This window comes from Oryctolagus cuniculus, chromosome 6 (assembly GCF_051225735.1).
Source record: "Oryctolagus cuniculus isolate XC-2025 breed Fujian yellow rabbit chromosome 6, ASM5122573v1, whole genome shotgun sequence".
In the NCBI taxonomy this organism is placed as follows: domain Eukaryota; kingdom Metazoa; phylum Chordata; class Mammalia; order Lagomorpha; family Leporidae; genus Oryctolagus; species Oryctolagus cuniculus.
The window spans coordinates 60,377,411-60,396,734 of NC_142872.1; the positions used below are offsets into that span (position 1 = coordinate 60,377,411).

A 19,324-nucleotide genomic window follows, 5' to 3' on the forward strand; every position below is an offset into this window, starting at 1 on the left:
GCCAGTATAATCTCATTATAAATAAGCCAAGATTTAATATCTGGAAAAGTCTGCAATACCCCTGGTCCCAGGCATTTCAGATAAGGGATCTTCAACTGGGCATGCCTGGGCACGCCCACCTCTGCAGACACTGAGGTGATCCCGCTCAGGGGCTGGCTCATGGTCAGCCCTGCTCCGTCACCTTTGAGAAGTGTTGTGGGTCATCAGAGAGCATCATGGGATCACGGGAGTGGCACTCAGTCAGCTTCCCACCCCCGCCATCGGGGACCAGCGCTGCTCACAGCTACTGTGAAGGCAGACTGCAGCGAGGGCTTGTGGGTCTCATCAGTGAGATCTGCCTTGGGTTCTGCTTTGCTTGACTTTGGGCCCTCCTGGGGCTGGCCGCACTGCTGGGCAGCTTCTGGGGAAGTCCCCAAACCAACTTACTCTTTTGGGGGATTCAGGTCCTCAGGTCGCGTCTCAAAGAACTGCAGCACCTCGTCACACTGGGAGATATAGGGCGGCAGCTGGATCAGAGCCTGCGGAAGAGAGACGCAGCTGAGTCTCGAAGCAGCATGGACTGTCAGGAGTGCTACCAGGCTCCGGCCTCGAACTCGGGCAGGCCTCAGGCTCACGGGCCCGGCTTTACTCAAACACGGATCTCTGGGTCCCGCCCCGGGGATTCTGACTCACTGAGTCTTTGACGGGAACAAAGAACGTGTATTTCTAACAAATTCCCTGGTGATGCTGATGCTGTTGGTCTGAGGAACACACACACACACACACACACACACATATACATACACACACGCTATTATGTATATAAATATACACACATGCACATATTAAAAGCATACTTGCACAAATAATATACACACATTTACAGAAAATCAGACCATACTGTACATGTGATTTTGCAAACAGATGGTTTCTCTTAACAATACATTGTGAGCTTCATGCTACTGTGTTGTTCTTCCACAATATCATCAACACCGCATGCTGGACACCTAGTGCATACATGTATCATACTGGTGGACATTTAGTTTCTTTCTAACATGCTTGCATACAACGGCATGTCCAAAAGCTTGTGGAAAATGGAATTAAAAGATCAGTTTAATAAAAATTTTTGAAATCTATGCATATTTTTCCTAATATGCATTTACATGAATTTTTTAAAAAAGATTTATTTTATTTATTTGAAAAACAGATTTACACAGGGAGAGAGAGGGAGAAGCAGAGAATCTTCCATCTGCTGGTTCATTCCCCAAATGGCTGCAACAGCCTGGGCTAGGCCAGATTGAAGCCAGGAGCCTCTTCCAGGCCTCCCATTTGGGTGCAGGGGCCTAAGCACTTGGGCTATCCTCTGCTGCTTTCCTAGGTACATCAGCAGGGAGCTGGACTGGAAGCAGGGCAGCCGGAACTTGAACTGGTGCCCATATGGGATGCTGGTGCCACATGCGGTGGCTTAACACAGTAGACCACAGTCCCTCCATGAACTTTTAGAGATTGTTAACTATTATCTTTTGTTATCTTAACTATTCTCAAGGGTACAGGGCAGTAGCATCAGCACATGCATATTGTACTACTATCACCACCATCCATCCACAAAACTCTTTTCACCTCGCACAACTGAAACTCTGCACCCACTATATAATAACCCCCAACTGACACCCCCTCCCCCAACCGGCAGCCACCACCGACTTTTGGTCTCCATGTAAGTGGAAAGCAGGGTAATGGTCCTTTTGTGTCTGGCTGACTTTGCTTAGAAAAATGTCCTCAGGACCCATCGATGCCATGGCACGTGTCAGAATTTCCTTCCTTTTTAAGGCTGAATAATGTTCCACCGTGTGGACCACATTTTGCTCACCCATTTAGCTGTCAATGGACGAGCGGCTGACCCTACAGGATTTTTGAGTCAGGAGCTAACAAACTCACCCCCTACTTACAGTGGAAACACACAATGTGGGTGGGTGGGTGGTTCAGTAGGGCACCTGGCCTGGTCAGGGGCCACTCTTCTGTCTGTCCAGGGTAAAGGATGCTAACCTAAATGCTCACTGGCTTTTTAAAAATTAGTCCTTAAGTAGCTCCTGCTCTGGGTAAATCCCCAGGGACTGAGGTGGCGTCCCAAGAGGGAAAGGAGCAGGCATCTCCTCCCCAGCCTCTCACTCCCTGTTTTCTAGATCATCAGAAATACCCTTTTCATTGATGGATAATAACTGCACACATCTGTGGGGCCCACCTCCCCTTTCTGACCCTCGTCCTCTTTCTGGTCATGTTCCTGCCCAGGATGAGCAGGGCCCCTGTGGCTCTCCCTTCTTGGAAATCCTGCAGCTCCAGCAGTTGGAGCCGCATAACGAAGGAGCTGGACCACGTGCATCCCTGCTTCTCTGCGTGCAAGTATCTTGCAGCTCCCCCAGTCGGCAATCACAACACTCTCTGACCCTGGCTCAGCACCTGATGGCTCCTGGAATGATCCATCTGAGTCACTGGATGCAATCCTGCAGGCCTGGCCCCTTTTAGAGAAGGAGAAATGGAGGCTCTGGAGAGAAGACTTGGACTGGACAGCCCAGGACTGATACTCCAGTCCTCTATCTCAAATCTCCAGAGGCTGGGAGGTGGCGGCTGCTCCTTCTCCACCTGCCCTACATGCCTAGGCACTGCTGGGAAAGACCATGGCATCCGGTCCAAAAGCATGCACTGGATAACCAACACGAGGGAGAGGCCCGGCCCTGGCCACATGGTTCTGCTACAGGCCGGCTGGGAGGGCATGGGACACAAGTCCTGGAGTGGCCATCCTTCCTGCCCAGAAGTGGACCACTGAGAGACAGGACACAAGGCCCACAGAAACCTCCCAACAAGGCCAAGCTGTTCTGCTTCTGAGCTATTGCTAGGAGGCAAAAGCCAGAAGTGAAGCCCCGAGTGGACCACTGAGAGACAGGACACAAGGCCCACAGAAACCTCCCAACAAGGCCAAGCTGTTCTGCTTCTGAGCTATTGCTAGGAGGCAAAAGCCAAACCAAACCCCCAAACCATTTAAAATAAGCCAACTTGCTAATAACAGGCAGTGCTGGCTGCTTTGATGTGTCTGCCCCTTTCATTTAGGAGAGACGGGCTAACAGAAAACACTGACCCAGCATGGAGAAGTAATCCTTCTCCTGAAACACACCAGGACTGTCCCAGACTTGGGCAGCAGAGATAAAGAACCACAGTTTTAGCAGAAGTCCGTTCTGTTCTAGAAGGGATCCCGGTGCTCCGGGCTGGTGTGGCTGATCTTTGTGGGGACGAGAGGAGAGCAAGTCCTGCTTGCTGAGGGTAACCACAGGAGATCAGACAGAAGAACCAGCCCCTTATTCTGTCTCTGTTACTTCCCAGCTGAATGGTTGTAGAAGGTCAAGACCTATTCCTGCTCTGAGCCTCAGGCTGCTCATCTGTAAAATGGAGTGAAAACCATGCATCTGGGAGATGTGCACTACAGAGTAACTGACGGTGTAAGGTCCCCATCACAGACCAGCTGCAGGACACACATCAGCCAAGCCCTTCCCTGTTCTGTACCAACTACAACAACATGGTGGTTCCCATGGGCAGCAAGGTGTTCACGTTACATAACAGCACCTTGGCTGCTGACAAAGTTAGTGTTTTCTCAGGTCTCTTCCAATCCTTTATGACTTCAAAAGAAAGCCCCAGAGAAGTAACACTGCTCTAATACTTCCCCAGGGCCAGCCCTGGCTCTGCAGGGTCTCAGGTAGGCAGGCAACAGCAACCAGCTAACCAGCTGGATTTAAAAACTGTGCTAGTTGTTGTGGTTGTTTTGTTGTTGTTTTTGCTTTTATCATGACACATGATGGCAGTTTTTAAAATACGGTTCTGATATCTAGTTTTCTCTAAAACATATCATCTTATGAAGTCTAAAGAGTTACTTATTTTTTAAAAAAGAAATAGGGGAGCTCCTATCCAGTGGTTTCCTGCAAGGTCTGGCGTGGGCAGGGCTGAAGCCAGAAGCCAGGAGCTCAATCCAGGTCTCCTGTAGGTGCCAGGAACTCCATTACTTGAGCCATCATGTTGCCTCCGAGGGTCTGCATTAGCAGGAAGCTGGAGTCAGGAGCCAGGTATTCAACCCAAGGACTCTGACATGAGATACAGGCGTCTTAACCAGTGTCTCAACTACTGGGCCAAACGCCTGCCCCTAAGGAGTGAGTTAAAGAAAATAATAACACAGGTGGTAGGATGCAACAAAAATCTGTAAAGAAAGCGTCAAGTGACTGCAGTCTGTCTAATGCTATCTCCCTGGCAAAGGCAGATCTCTTCATCCCTTTCCTGGTAAAAACACTGGCGCCTTGGGGTCACCCTGCTCGGCAGGAAGTTCCTGCTGGTATCCTCCCCAGAGGCCACTGACCCTCAGACCACATGAGCTGCTCCACACCAGTGCACCTGACTTCTCCCCAGCGTCAGACATTCCTCACTCTCAGGGCTTCACCAAGCCCTGGGCCCGTGACACTGAAAAGGAAATTTAAAATCTGGAAGTGATAAGGGATCGAGACCAGCAGCTGCCTGCAGCTGCCTACATCTGCCTGATGTTTGGAATGCTACAGAGATCTGTTTCACCTGGATTAACCACAGGAAGAAACTGCTTATGTTACACGAGCCACATGGAAGTTCCCACCCCCTGCTATTAATGAATCATAGGAAACGGAGCAGATATTTTGGGATTTTTGACTGGCCAGATTCCTCTTAGCTCCAAAGGATCTGCCCTCTTGGAGGGAGATGAAACTTTGCAAAAGATCTGCAAAGTCTTTTACAGAAAACGGAGACTCTCCCAGAAATTAGGGTATCTGTTACTGACCTATTGTGAACTGATCCTTTATGTTATTAGGCAGTAGTCACCTCTAATAGATTGAGCTACACAAGGGCAAGGGTTCATGTATTTCAATGGAAGGAACTTTCTGCTCCACCACAGTAACTGACATGGTATTATGTTGGCATAATGATGGACAAACACTGGAACAAAACTGAGAACCCAAAGACGGCCCCATTGATATTTGGATTTTGATGCTAAGGTAACCCTGCAGCGCACTGAGGAAACAAATGGGTCTCTGTGTGAGAAGACAAAAATGATAACTAACCCCTACCTCACACCATACAGGAAATCACTACCAAGAAAACTAAAGATGTGAATGTCGTAAGAGGTTTTAGGAGACAAAAATACGGAAATAGCTTTATAATCTCAAGGTTTAGAGGGAGCTGCAAAGACACACGGAGTACTAACCACGCAAAGATGGATTTGCTTGCCTCCACTGAATTTAAGAATTTGTGTTCTGGCCTGGCGTTGTGACGTGGTGGGTAAAGCCACTGTCTGATGCCGGCATCCCATGTCCCCGCTGCTCCAATTCCAATCCAGCTCCCTGCTAATGCACCTGGGAAAGCAGTGGAAGACGGCCCAGGTCCTTTTGAGACTCAGATGGAGTTTCAGGTTCCTGGATTCAGCCTGGCCCCAGCTGTTGCAGCCCCAGCTGTTGCAGCCATATGGGGAGTGAACCAGGGGACAGAAGGTGTCTTTCTCGCTCTCTCTGTAACTGCCTTTCAAATAAATAAATAAATCTTAAAAACAAAAACAAAGCCCTGCTCTTGAGGGAACTCACTCACTCTTTGAGACCAGCATTAATCTCTTCAGAGTGCCTCCATGACCTAACCACCTCTCACTAGGAACCACCTCTTCAAGGTCCCACCACTGCAACACGGCCACACTGGGGCCTGAGCTTGCCACACCCAGGCCACATCCAGACAACACTGCCTCTGAAACACTGGCTCGATTCTTCAGTCTCTTGATTTTATTTTTTTTAGGGAGGCCACATGGTATGTGAGTGCTGAGGCACAAAAGGCATAGGTTCAGCTCCCAAACCTTCCTATACTATTACTGGAAGTAATTTTGTTTGCCTTCATGTCCTCATCTACACAATGAGAATAATAAAACCTTCTCAGGGCCGGTGGTGTGGTGTAGCAGGTAAAGTCGCTGTCTGAGGCGCTGGCATCCCATGTGGGTGCCGATTCCTGACCTGGCTGCTCCACTTCCAACCCAGCTCTCTGCTGATGCATCTGGGGAAGCAGCAGAAGATGGCCCAAGTGCTTGGGCCCCTGCACCCATGTGGCAGACCTGGAAGAAGCTCCTGGCACCGAGCTTTGGCCTGGCTCATCCAGGCTATTTGGGGAGTGAGCCAGCAGATGGAAAGCTCTCTCTCTCTCTAACTCTGCCTTTCAAATAAATAAATAAATCCATCTTAAAAGAATAATAAAAATAAAAGGAAAACCTTCTTCTTCAAGTTGCTGGAGGAATGACACCAGTTTGGGTTCAGCCCTTCCTCGGCGTCTCTGGCCACGCGACGGCTCATCTGCCCCTGCATTGACCCTTCGTTACCTTTTTCTCTTGTATAATTTAAATACCATAAAATCTACCCATTGTAAGTGCACAGTTCCATGATAAGTAGTAAATTACAGAGCTGCGCAACCATCACCACAATCTAGTTTTAGAACTTTTCCATCGCCTCAAAAAATCTCCTCCAACCTAATTGGCAGTCCATCTCCACTTCCACCGCCCCCAGGCCCAGGAAACCACGGACATACTTTTTGTCTCCACGAATTTGCCTTTTCTGCACATTTCAGAGAAATGGCGTCACACAATACATAGTCTCTCACAGCTGCCGTCTTTCACTTCGCCTTGTGCCCTTGCGATTCTTCCAGGTTGCAACACGGACCGGTCTCTCACAGCTGTGTACTGCCAAGTAACACTCGACTGTGTGGAGATGCCACTGTTTTCTTTGTTCGCCACTTGATGCACATGTGGATTGCTTCCAGTTTTGGGCTATTATGAACTAATGCTGCTATGAACATCTACAGACAAGTTCTTGCTCTTGCGTATCTACCCGACAGGTGACGTGCTAAGTCTGACTTTTGAAGAAACTGCCAGATTACCTTCCTGGATGGCCTCCTGCGTTACATCCCCCACCAGCACAGGGGACCCAATTTCTCCACCTCCTCAGCTGCACTTGGTGTTGTGTGTCTTGTTGACTGCACCATTCTTAGCAGGCATCTCATTATGGTTTTAGTTTATTTCATCTTTTCATGTGCTTATTAGTCACTCCTGTGTCTCCATGGGGGGAATTTCTGTTGCAATCTTTTTTCCCCATTTCAAAATTGGGTTGTCTTTTTAATCATTGAGTTGTAAGAGTTCTTCACTTAGTCACAACACAAATATCTTACCAGATAAAAAGATTTACAAATATTTCCTCTGGTCTGTAGCACATCTTTCATTTCCTAATGGTATCTTTTTTTTTTTTTTAAGATTTATTTATTTATTTGAAAGGCAGAGTTATAGAGCGAGAAGGAGAGGTAGAGACAGAAAGAGAGAGGTCTTCCATCTGCTGGTTCACTCTCCAGTTGGCTGCACCAGCTGGAGCCACTCCAATCTGAAGCCAGGAGCCAGGAGCTTCTTCTGTGTCTCCCATGAGGATGCAGGGCCTCAAGGACTTGGGCCATCTTCTACTGCTTTCCCAGGCCATAGCAGAGAGCTGGATTGGAAGTGGAGTGGCCAGGACTAGAATCGGCACCCATATGGGAAGCCAGCACTGCAAGCAGTGGCTTCACCCACCACGCCACAGCGTGCACACTGCCCCCCACCCCCATGGTATCTTTTGAGGCACAGAAGTTTATAAGTGGATTTAATGAAGTCCAATTTTACCAAGTTTTCTTTTATGACTCCTACTTTTGGTGTCATATCTTCAAAAACTCTTCTTCTATCTCAAGGTCATGAAGATTTTCTGTTCTTCTTACAGAAGTTCTATAGTTTCAGCTCTTATATGTAGATATTGTGATCCATTTTGAGTTGATTTGTGTGTGGCCCTAGATGAAGGTACCCACTTCATTTTTTTGGCAGGTGTAGAGTTGCTGTGTGGAAGTCTTAATCCCTGGTACCTCTGAATGTGACAATACTTAAATTTGGAGGCAGGGTCTTTAAAGAGTTGATTTAAAGTTAAATGAAGTCATTAGGGCTAGGCTTTGCCCAACACAACTGGCATCATGATAAGAAACAGAGATCAGGACCCAGACAGCTACGGAGGAGAGACCATGAAAAAAACACAGGCGGGGCAGCCATGAGCCAGGCCAGGGAAGGCCTTTGAATGCCCCTCTGCTTAGATTCCCAGCTCCCAGAACCCAGAGAATACAGACGTCTATTGTTCATGCCACACAATCCGTGGTGTTTTGTTCCCCAGCCCTAGGAAACCAGTGCAATGGCATGGTCCCAACTGTTTACTGAAGCCTGTGGTTTTTTTTTTTTTTTTTTCCACCATTGAATTATCTTGGCATTCTGTTGAGTATCAATGGACCAAAAAGTTACAATAGTTTAATTCTGCACTCTCAAAGCTGTTCCACTGACTTATACGCTTGTCCGGATGCCAGTACTATATTGTCTTGATCATTGTAGCTTTGCAGGAAGTTTCAAAAATGAGTAGTACAGGCCGGCGCTGCGGCTCACTAGGCTAATCCTCCACCTTGCGGCGCCGGCACACCGGGTTCTAGTTCCGGTCGGGGTGCCGGATTCTGTCCCGGTTGCCCCTCTTCCAGGCCAGCTCTCTGCTGTGGCCTGGGAAGGCAGTGGAGGATGGCCCAAGTCCTTGGGCCCTGCACCCCATGGGAGACCAAGAGAAGCACCTGGCTCCTGCCATCGGATCAGCGCAGTGCGCCGGCCGTGGCGGCCACTGGAGGGTGAACCAACGGCAAAGGAAGACCTTTCTCTCTGTCTCTCTCTCTCTCACTGTCCACTCTGCCTGTCAAAAAATAAAAAATTAAAAAAAAAAAAAAGAGTAGTACAATGTCTCTAGTTTTTTGTTTTTGTTTTTTTTTTTTGAAAGTGTTTTCATTATTCTGGGTCCTTTGCATTCCTATATACACTTTAGGATCAGCTTGTCAATGTCCATAAAAAAAAGTCTGCTAGGATTTTGACAGGGATTGTACGGAATATGTAGATCAAACCGGGGAGATCTGCCATCCCGATGATACTGGGTCTTCCAATCCACGAGTACTGAAACACTGCTGCTCCGCTGGGGTAGACTTTTCAATTTCTATTTGCAATGCTTGTCGTTTCAGTGTGTACATTCTGCATCCTTCTGTTAAATTTATTTCTAAGTATTTTATTCTTTTCCATGCCATGTGAGTAGATTTGCTTTTTTAGTTTCATTTCTGGATTATTCATTCCAAGGATACAGAAATATAATTGATGTTTGAACATCAATCTTGTATCCTGTGAATGTACTAAACCTACTTATTCATCTAGTGTTTTGTGTGTGTGTGTGTGTGTGTGTGCGTGTGTGTGCGTGTGTATGTGTGGATTTCTTGGGATTTTCTACAGTTAGGATTGTGGTATCTGAGTGCCTCCGTTTGAGTCTGGATGCCTTTTTCATGGGCTTACACTGGCCGTGTAAAAACACAGAACACACTGGGCAAGAATGAACTACCTCTCTTTGTTCTCCAGCTAAAGGGGAAATCGGTCACTGCTCCACTTTTAAGGGCATTCCTTGCTACTTCCACCCCTCTTCTACTGGAACTGCTACTGATTTTGAAGCTGGAGAAATAAATACTTAAGGGAAGCTAAACAAAAACATACTCTTTCCTGACCACAGCCTCAAATACAGTGAAACAGAGCCCAAAGCCAGGCCCCTCGTTTGGAATGTCCTGGTGATAAGAAGCCAGCTGCACCCTGCAACAACAGGGGGACTGCCTGGGCAATTCTGGAAACATCCATGCACAAGGGACTACTATGCAGCCGCCAAAAGTGAACTAGAAGAGAGGACCCCTACGGCTCCAGACATCAAGGAATGACAAGGAGACGGGAATGCTAACTTCTGAGATTTTTCTCAGTGTCTGCTGCATAAAGGTCTTGAGATGTCACACTGAACTCCACAAACATGTACAATGATCACACGCCAATCACGGAATGCTTAAAGCTCTGTGGAATGTTTAAAAAAACAGAACGATTAAAAAAATAAAAAGTAAGCTCAAGAGAATATTTTAGTAGCATAGGCGAGTTCTTGTGTTACAGAATTCGGACAACTGAAACAACACATACACGATGGTCTCAGACCACAAAGAACTGCATGGACACAGAAAAGGGGAAAGAAATATGTACAATCCTTCCCAAGTTCGGCGCAGGGTTGAGGGATCCTGGGTGGTTCCCACCTCCTGCCCCTGCCCAGATTCCTTTCAATGGCCCAGTTTTTTTCCACAGTGAGCATTTTGTAGCCAGCAAAGGAAAACGATGCTCACAAGGCAGACCATGTGGGCATCTCGTGGCCTTACCTTGCAGTATTCATCGATGGGTACCAGGCGTTTGACGGCCACGTCCCGGATGTGGCTCCGGCGGAAGAGAATCTTGCCTGCGGAAGATGAGAGCACGCACAGCGTTGGAAGGGGGTGGTGACAAGCTCTCGGCAGCCTGGCAAGGTGTGGCCGTGGCTGTCTCAGGGGTACGCCTGAGGGGTCCCCAAACTCCTGGCTGCCACCAAGAACTCCCTGCTGGGCTTTCCCATGCGAGGTCCCCCCAAATCTTGCTCACAGCTCTAGCACACGGGCTTGGGGGAATGACACCCAGTGAGTCAGTTTTGGGGAGACAAAGGTGGCTGGGGACCATTAGGGGAAGGGATGAGGAAAGCAGCAGAGGCCTGATGGCACAAGATCCTACGCAACTCCAGGACTCTCAGGTGGGTGAGCAGGACACGGACACCAGATGTGCCCTGGCCCAACAGCTGCTCCCTCCCACCCACGCCTCACACACTTTCTGTTCTTGTCTCATATTCCCCCAACCTCCACGCCTTCTTCTATGCCTGGAACACCCCACCCCCATGCAGCCCTACACCCCACTCCTTTTTGGGAACACTCACGCCCTTCCAATGGGTTAAATGCTCCTGTCTCTCGGGAGTGTGCACATCCCATTCCCTATTCTGCAGGCACTGCTCGTGGGGCTGGGCCCACACAGGGGCTGCTGGGCCTCAATGTTGTGGCACCAACTTTGGTCAATGCACAAATGAGGCTTTTGCTAGCAAAGGTGACAAACCCAGTTAGCGTCTGGGTCCCGAGTCTTCCTTCTGCACTAAATACCTGCCACTAGTCCTCCCACTGCTCAGGAACATCTCAACACCTGGGCACGGTGTTAAACACCTCCAGGATGACACACAGGCGGCGAATGTGGGCCACAGGGAAAGACGGGCACAACTGCTGAAGATCCCCAGAAAGATCCAAGATGTTGAGGTGCTAAGGATGAGGTCTGCTGGAAGCAAGTCAGTGGGTTCCCAAGAATCTAGACAGGGGATCCCCCCATGGGTACATGGCAGAAAAGCACACACATTCAAGGTTTACCTACCTGATCTGTCACAAGGGAGGGGCTGAAGGAAATGCAGAAATAAGACATCAAGGAGATGTCTTGATAGTTTGAGTTCTGGCTACTCCACTTATGATCCAGCATCCTGCTAACGCACACCCTGGGAGGCAGCAGGTGATAGCTCAAGCACATGGGTCCCCGCCACCCACACGGAAGACCCACATGGAAGAGTTCTAGGCTCTTGGCTTCAGCCTGGCCAAGCCCTGGCTGTTGTGGGTACTTAGGGACTAAGCCAGTGGATGGAAGACCTTTGTCTCTCAAATACATAACTAAAAATTTATCTATCTATCTATCTATCTATCTATCTATCTATCGCTACATGGAGCTAGCACAGACCTTGGTCATGGGCACAGGCCCATTCTGAGAGCCCAATGGGAGGACCCACCCAAGGCTCAGGCTATGGGATTAGAGACTGAAAACAGGTGCATTCAGCATTTCTTAAGGTGTGACACAAGGACAAAGATGTCCCTCCTCCTCTGCCCCGTGTGGCCTCAGGGGACAGGGGCCTCTGGGTATAAGTCTGGAGATCTGTCAGCAAGGGGGGGCTCAGGAACCTGGTGGCAGCAGCAGGGCCTTCTGGGGAGGCCACAGACCAACCCCAGGGCTGCCTCCTGCCAGCTGTGTTGCCATGGAGAAAGCACTTAGCACTTAGAGCCTCGGTCTCCTCATCTGTAAAATAGGAGAGCAGATCTTAATTCTTCGAAGTAATCTCCATGCACCCAGCAGCAGGGCTGGCCTGCTGTCGCAAATGCTCCCTACTTTTCTTTGCAAAGCAGTTTGGGGGACACCACTTCACCTTATACACTCAAGAGCACGTGTCCCCTTCTCACCCCCAGCTTTCCTAAGGCTCACTGAGCTACAGCAGAGCCGCTTGCTGTTCCAGCCCCGCTCTGAGGTCAAACTGTGTGGCCAGCGGGTCAGGCCCATGAGCCACAGCCTCTGTGGCCAGGCCCTTGTTGGTGCAGAAGCCTCCAAGTGCAGCGTCTGTTTGCCAGCCTGGGAAGGAGGGTGAGATGCTGCTGCCTTCCTGGAGAGGAAAGGGTGTCTGGTGGGAAGGGCCGGCTTTTGTTTTCCATCGTGGAGGAAGGCCAAACTGTAATTCTTCTTTTCAAGCCGCCAGCTCTGCCAAGTCGGCCTCCCCAGCTCCTGCTGGGCTGGAAAACTGCAAAGCGGCCGCCCCTCCCCTCCCCCTGTCCTGGCTTTGTTCTGCTGATGCAGCAGCAGTCTTGGCCCCCTAGGAGCCCCGACCACCCTTTTGTGCCTCCCTGCCCTTGGCCTTGGCCAAGAGGGGGCACAGAGGTCTTGGGGCCAACAGGGCCTCTCCAGGCCACAAGTGGGTGCTTTGTGTCCCTGAGAACAGCGTTTTCATTAATTTTGGGGTGGAAAAGGATTACGTAACCACGAAGGCTTTTAAGAGCTTGGGAGAGGGTCGGGATCAAGTTCTTCTCTGTCTTGGGAAGGTTTCCCAGAGCTGGGTTTGCCTTTCATCCAGTAAAGAATTGTAACTCACTGCTTTCCTTTCCTGCCCTGATGGAAAATCTACATTTAGAGCTCTGTTTAACTGGAATATCAGATTGGGCTTTTAAGGAAGACCCCAACACAGGAAACCGAGCAATTCCAAAGCCACGTCCCAGGCCGTGTTGCTGCCTTGACTGAGGACCTGCTATGCGCCACTTACAAGTGTGGGCACAGTCTCATGGAGGGTGGGGACGATGTGGCCTGCTGGAGGCCACAGGGCTGGGCTGGTTGGCTCCAAAGCCTTGGTACTTGGCCGCAGCAGCCGGCGCGGTGTGTTTTCTCCATCGTGGTCGTACACTTTGCTGGCAAGGAACTAAAATGTTGGCTTCTTGGGGCAAAGGATTCTCCCACTGGAAGGAGTGGGGTGGCGACCACACCGTCCCTGTCTCTTAACTCTAACTGACAATGTCAACACCTGGGGAACCCACCGGTGTCCTGCAGGGGTGGGGCGAGGGGTGGGACTCCCCGCCCCCCCATGGGGCCTGAAAAGGGAGAAAGACCTGAAGGGACCCCCTAGCTCTAAGTATCTGAGACTCAGAGTAACTGTCACTTTGCTGATCATGTGTCCATGAAAATAACAGTAAGAGGGCTGGCCGTGTGGCCCCGGTGGCGGGACGTTGGTTAAGACACTCACACCCCTCATCAGAGTATGCCTGGCTCCTGACTCCCGACTCCAGCCTCCTGCTAACCTGGATGGAGTTCCAGCTGGGGCCCCTTGTGGGCATTTGGGGAGGGAACCAACTGATGGGAGCTCTCTGCCTCTCAAACGAATGAATGAATAAAAATAACAGTAAGTGCTTGACAGCCCTTAGCTATCTGCCAGCCATTTACACACCCCTCATAACAACTCTACTATTTGCATTCCATTATCAGCTTCAATTTGCAAATGATGAAATGAAATGCTATCAAAGCTATTTAAGCCATCTGCCCAAGGTAACAGGGTTGGTGAACAGGGGATGCTGGGATGGGGACCCAGGTCATCCAACTCCAAGTATGACGTCTAGAGTCAGCCATGCTGTGTCTGGACCTCAATTCTGTCACCTGTAAAATGGGCATAGTGGTCCTTACCCTGCAGTAAATAAAATTATGAACGTTAAGCACTTCACCCAGCCACTGACCCACAATAGATAGCTGCCTGCCCATATCAGAGTGCCTGGATCCAAGTCCAGGCTCCGCTTCTGACTCCAGCGTCCTGCTGAAGTGCACAGTGGGAGGCAGCAGATGATGGCTCAAGTACTTGGGTCTCTGCTACCCATGTGGGAGACCCAGATGGAGCTCCTGGCTCCTGGCTTCTGCGAGACCCAACCCTAGCCATTGCGGGTAGTGGATGGAAGATCTCTCTCCTATCTTTCAAATACAATACAAAGTAATACATAAGAATGTTTAAAAAAACATTTACTTATTTATTTGAAAGGCAGAGCTTCAGAGACTGAGAGGGAGAGGCAGAGGGACCCTCCAATCACTGGTTCACTCCCAAAATGGCCACAACGGCCAGAGTTGGGCCGATCTGAAGCCAGGAGCCAGGAGTTTCTTCCGGGTTTCCCACATGGGTGCAGGAGCCCAAGGACTTGGGCTATCTTCCGCTGCATTAGTAGGAAGTTGGATCAGAAGTGGAGCAGCCAGGACTGGAACTGGCACCCATATAGGGTGCCAGCACTGCAGGTGGCTTTACCCATTATGACACAGTGCTAGCCCCAAATAAAAATTTTAAAAAACGATAGTAGTGATTATTACTTTAAGTAGTAATTTTCTTTAAGTAAAATGGATTGGGTAACTCAGTTTTTCAGCTGAAGAAGCTTTGGTACCATTCTTTGGTAAGGAATTTGGGGTGCAAAGGATGGATGCCGAGTGTCTTCAGACCAGGGCTGAGCCATGATGGCATTAAATTCTGCCCGCGACTGGCCTGGCACCTGAAGCTGTGGTAGGCAGAAATTCTGAACGGGTCCCCAAAACTGCCCTGCTCTGATCCACAGAGCCCAGGCACACAATGCACTATTGTACATTGTATCCCCCCAAAGACAAGGAGATCATCCTGGATCAGCCAGAGAATCCCAGAGCCCCCAGGAGCAGGCAGCTTTCTCTGAATGGCGGCGGGAGGGGAGGTCAGAGGGATGTGAAGCACAAGACTCCCTGCTGGGCCCCAGTCCACAGGGATCTTGTATCGCGGCAAGGAACTGACTTCTGCCAACGCTCTGAGTGAGGCTGGAAGTGGATTCTTCCCAAGGTCCTCCAAACAAGAGCTCAGTCCAGCTGACACCTTGACTTTGGCCTTGGAGACCCTAAACAGAGAACCCAGCTGAGCCTGCCTGAACTTCTGAACCACAGAACTGTGAGATAATAAATGAGCGTTGTCTTCAGCTGTGGAACTGGCAGTAATTTGTTATGCAGGAGTAGAAAACTAATTCAGTAATAACAAGAGAAGCCACTCACTACAAAAACTTTCTGAACTCCATTTGTCCCCATTTTAGAGATGGGAGCAACTGAGGATCCAGAGATGACGGTCTGGCTCAAGGTTTACAGCACCTGGACGGGGCAGGATCTATCTCTGCAGCCCATCTTCTCGGTCACCTCTTCCATAAGCGACTGGGACTGGCCAGGGGACAACATGCCCAGATAAAGGAGAAGAAGCCGATTCGGTGTCCTGAGAGATCCCAGGAGCTGTTCTGGAGTCCCCCGGAGCTGCCAGGGGGGGGCACCTGTCTCACCTACCTGGCAGAAAGGGAATGATCCGCTGTTTGGGGTCCTTCTGTCCTCCTTCCATGGGAAATTTGTCCAGCATCTGCATCTAAATGGGAAGAGAATACCAAATAGAGACACTTTTCACAATACTATAAATGCATCTCTGATGTCATAAAGGAATTGCGTGGGACATCAGACTTGATATCCAGGAAGTTCACTTTGTTCAAATTTCCAGACACCCGAACTAATGGCGAAGGCAATTTTCAACCCAGAAATTCTTTACATCTGCCGCTTGTCAGACTTGTGAAGGCTCAGAATGGAGAGAGACCACTCTCAGCTCACATGGGAGCGACACCCTCAGGGCCACTGGACATCAGATTACGCTGGTGCCTACGACAACCACAAACCACTGGGGCGGGCGCTGGGGACACCCACATCCCATATCACAGTGCCTGGGATCAAGGCCCACTTCCTCTTCCCACTCAGCTTGCTGCTAATGCACTTGGGAGGCAGCAGGTGATTGCTCAAGTACTTGGGGTCCTGTCCCCGACGTGGGAGACCAGATGGCATTCCTGCCGCAGATGTCTGGGGGATAAAAGAACAGACGGGAAATCTCTCTATCACTGCCCCCATCACCCCACATTTCAAATAAATAATAGAAATCTTTTTAATAAGGAAAACACCATGAAGACCCAGTTGGTATGGTTAGGTTTATGCCTCTGAGGTCACTATGTCTCCTGATCCACTCTGAATTCCCCAGGCTGGCTCAGCAGGTATCTCCATGCTCTGTGCCTGGCCTGTGCTGCTACGTGATGAAAAGGGCCAGAGTCTAGAGAGGAGCCTGAAAAATAAACTGATAGCTCTAAGGTGGGCTTGGAGACAGGCAGGTGTAGGCTGCTGTAAAGAGAGAAGGGGGATCTGCTTCTTACTCCCTGTGTGGCTTGGGGACCCTGACAACCTTTAAGGGTCTGATCTTTAAGTTGGTTGTAATTGTCACTAGTGTTGTCACCAAGCGCTTCTGAGCACGAGGGCGGGGGGGAGGGAAGCTCTGTACTCTCTCCACCCCCCTCGAAGGGGAATGCATTGGATTCAGTGCAAGCATGAGAGATAAGCGTCACATCATGGTGGTCCATCTGACAGGTGCGTGGTTGACCACTCTCCACTGCCCTCTGCTACGGGGACTGGCCACACACCAGAGTGGCTTCTCTGCCAGCAGGGTGCAGTGGGAAGGGTCCAGAGCCCCCGACAACCTCTGATGGATGTTCTGCCAAGTGAGGGACAAGAAGCTGCCCAGTGAGGCTACTTGTTGGAGTGGTGCATCCTAACCTATCCTGACTAGCGCATGGGGCAAGGAGTCAAAGCAGCTGGGGAGGGTGTCCTGAGCCCCCCAGAGTGATGGCTGGAATGTGAGAGCCTGCCCATCAGGTCACGCTGCACTCTAGTCTGTCCCTTGGATGGAGAAATTAGCCCAGCTACTGCCCAGGCATCTGGGGAGGAAGAAATCAGGAGACAGGGACGCATATACAAGGAGTCTGAACAGCTCGTGAGTAGGGGCTGGCACTGTGGCGTACACAGCAGGTAAAGCCGCCTCCTGCAACGCCAGCATCCCATATGCACACTGGTTCAAGTCCCGGCTGCTCCACTTCTGATCCAGCTCCTTGCTAATGCACCTGGGAAGGCAGCAGAAGATGGCTCAAAGTCCTTAGGCCCCTGCACTCACAAGAGAGACTGGAAGAAGCTCCTGGCTCCTGGCTTCGGCCTGGCCCAGCCCCAGCTGTTGTGGTCATTTGGGGAGTGAACCAGTGGATGGGAGATCTCTCTCTCTCTCCCTATCTCTCTCTTTCTGTAACTCTGCCTTTCATATAAACCAAATAAATCTAAACAGATCATATAATAATAAATCTTTTTAAAAGGTTCATGATAAATGTGTATTATGAAAAAACCACATGGATCTCAAAATTCTTTTGCAGCAAAATAAGCTTATCTTTAAATTCCACTTTTCCACAAACTTCCCAAGATACCCCAGTAACTTGAGCACCCAGCATGTGGCAGGCAGGGACTAGATTCTCTAGGAACCGCCCCTCATCGAGCCCTCCAAGGTGTACGTGAGTACCCAGGAAGCTGAAGGCGGGAGAAGGGAAGAAACCGGCCCCGGGCTGCAGCCGTGGAGGCAGGACCAGGCCTGCGGTGCACACCGTGTTTCAGTTTGCACACCAGCTGGCCTCTACTGACAGCTACTGAGACAGTCAGAAAGCACAGGGCCTGGTGCCGGGCTCCACACGCCTCTCATTGACTTTTATTTATTTGAAGTAGAGAGATGGAGATCTCCTAACCTCTGGCTCACCCCCCAAATGCCTGCAACAGTCAAGGCTGGTTACAGCCAGGAGACTGGAAAGCAATCTGGGTCTCCCATGCGGGTGGCAGGGACCTATGTCCTTGAGCCATCACCTGCTGCCTCCCCGGTGCATGACCGGAAAGCTGCGATGGAAGTGAAGACTTGAACCCAGGCAACCAGATATGGGATGTGGGTGTCCTTGTCCTGTGTGGTATCTTCGCCTCTGCACCAGACTCTCGCTCCCCTCGGTGCTGCTCTATGTACCGTCCCCTGGGCACATGGGGCTGGGCATCCTGGACATGGGGGCAGGCCTAATCATCTGTGGCTTCCAACATCTGTCCCTCTTCTGTCCTGCGACCGCTGGCCTTCAGAGATAGCCAGGTCACAGGGGCACCTTGCTGGAGAAGGCAGCCTGCCTCTTCTGAATCTGAGAGTTTGTCAGTGCTGGTACACAGCAGGCACGCAACAACAATCTGGCACATAGTAGGCACGCAACGACAACAGGCAGCACTAGATACTGGTAGTGTGCCTGAGCTCAGGGGACATATGGGAGTGCTCCATACTTTGCAGTCAGTTTTACTGTAAACCTGAAATTACCTTAAATAGATAAAGAAAGCTTAAGTAGAAAACATAAAATAAAATTGGGTGGAATGAGCTTTTTGGGAGACTGCTGTAGGCGATATTTGCTAAGAAATCCTGGTGAATAACATTTGTATCAGCATTATCCACCAAAAATGCACAATCACCACAAACATCTGCATGTGACAAGCCCGATACATGATTTCACTCAACCTTGTAGCTCTGAGGCATAAACACTCCCTCGTCCACGTCGCAGCTAGGACTGGGAAACAGAGAGGGCAGTGAATCTGCCTGAGATCACACAGCTAGGTGGTGGCCCGACCAGTCCAAGGCTCTGGATCTCCATCTTCTTTCCTTTCCCGCTGATCAGTCTCGGAGCCACGTGAGCCAGGACAGTGAGGTTGAGATGAGGCACGCTTAGCACACCATGCGCCTGTGGGAGGCGCGGTGCCGACGGAGAGCAGAGCGATCCTTCAGTCTCTGCGGGAGAGTGTCTCAGAGACTTAAGAGGTTTTGCCTAATGTGATCTCATTTCCCCCTTCTCAGTTTTATGTGTGAAAGGCAATGTCAAAGCACCTTGAAAAAACTGTCCCAGAAATCCACCCGCCCTCACGTGACTGCTGCGTCCTCAGAGTCCCCAGGCGAGTGCCCACGTGGCTGGGGTGCCCCAGGCCTCCTCCACCCTCCATCCTGACTCACTGCTACTCCGCCAACAGCAGATCTGTGCTGAAATGCTGGCAAGTCCAACCACAGAGATTACCCTTGGGGACCCGAGGGCCCTGGGGTGGAACTTGGACACTTCTCCAGGCCTG

General features: G+C 50.1%; 1 protein-coding gene across 2 annotated transcripts in view; it reads right to left on the reverse strand.

The window, feature by feature from the left end:
• Positions 1-19,324, reverse strand: part of SH3PXD2B (SH3 and PX domains 2B) — a 107,801-nt gene that overhangs the window by 41,871 nt on the left and 46,606 nt on the right. For both annotated transcript variants that reach the window (XM_089336212.1, XM_051843617.3), the window contains exons 3-5: positions 15,629-15,704; positions 10,324-10,400; positions 427-518 (exon numbers count right to left, since the gene is read on the reverse strand). In XM_089336212.1, the coding sequence (XP_089192338.1) occupies positions 427-518; positions 10,324-10,400; positions 15,629-15,704 (245 nt within the window). The remainder of the gene's footprint in view (positions 1-426; positions 519-10,323; positions 10,401-15,628; positions 15,705-19,324) is intronic.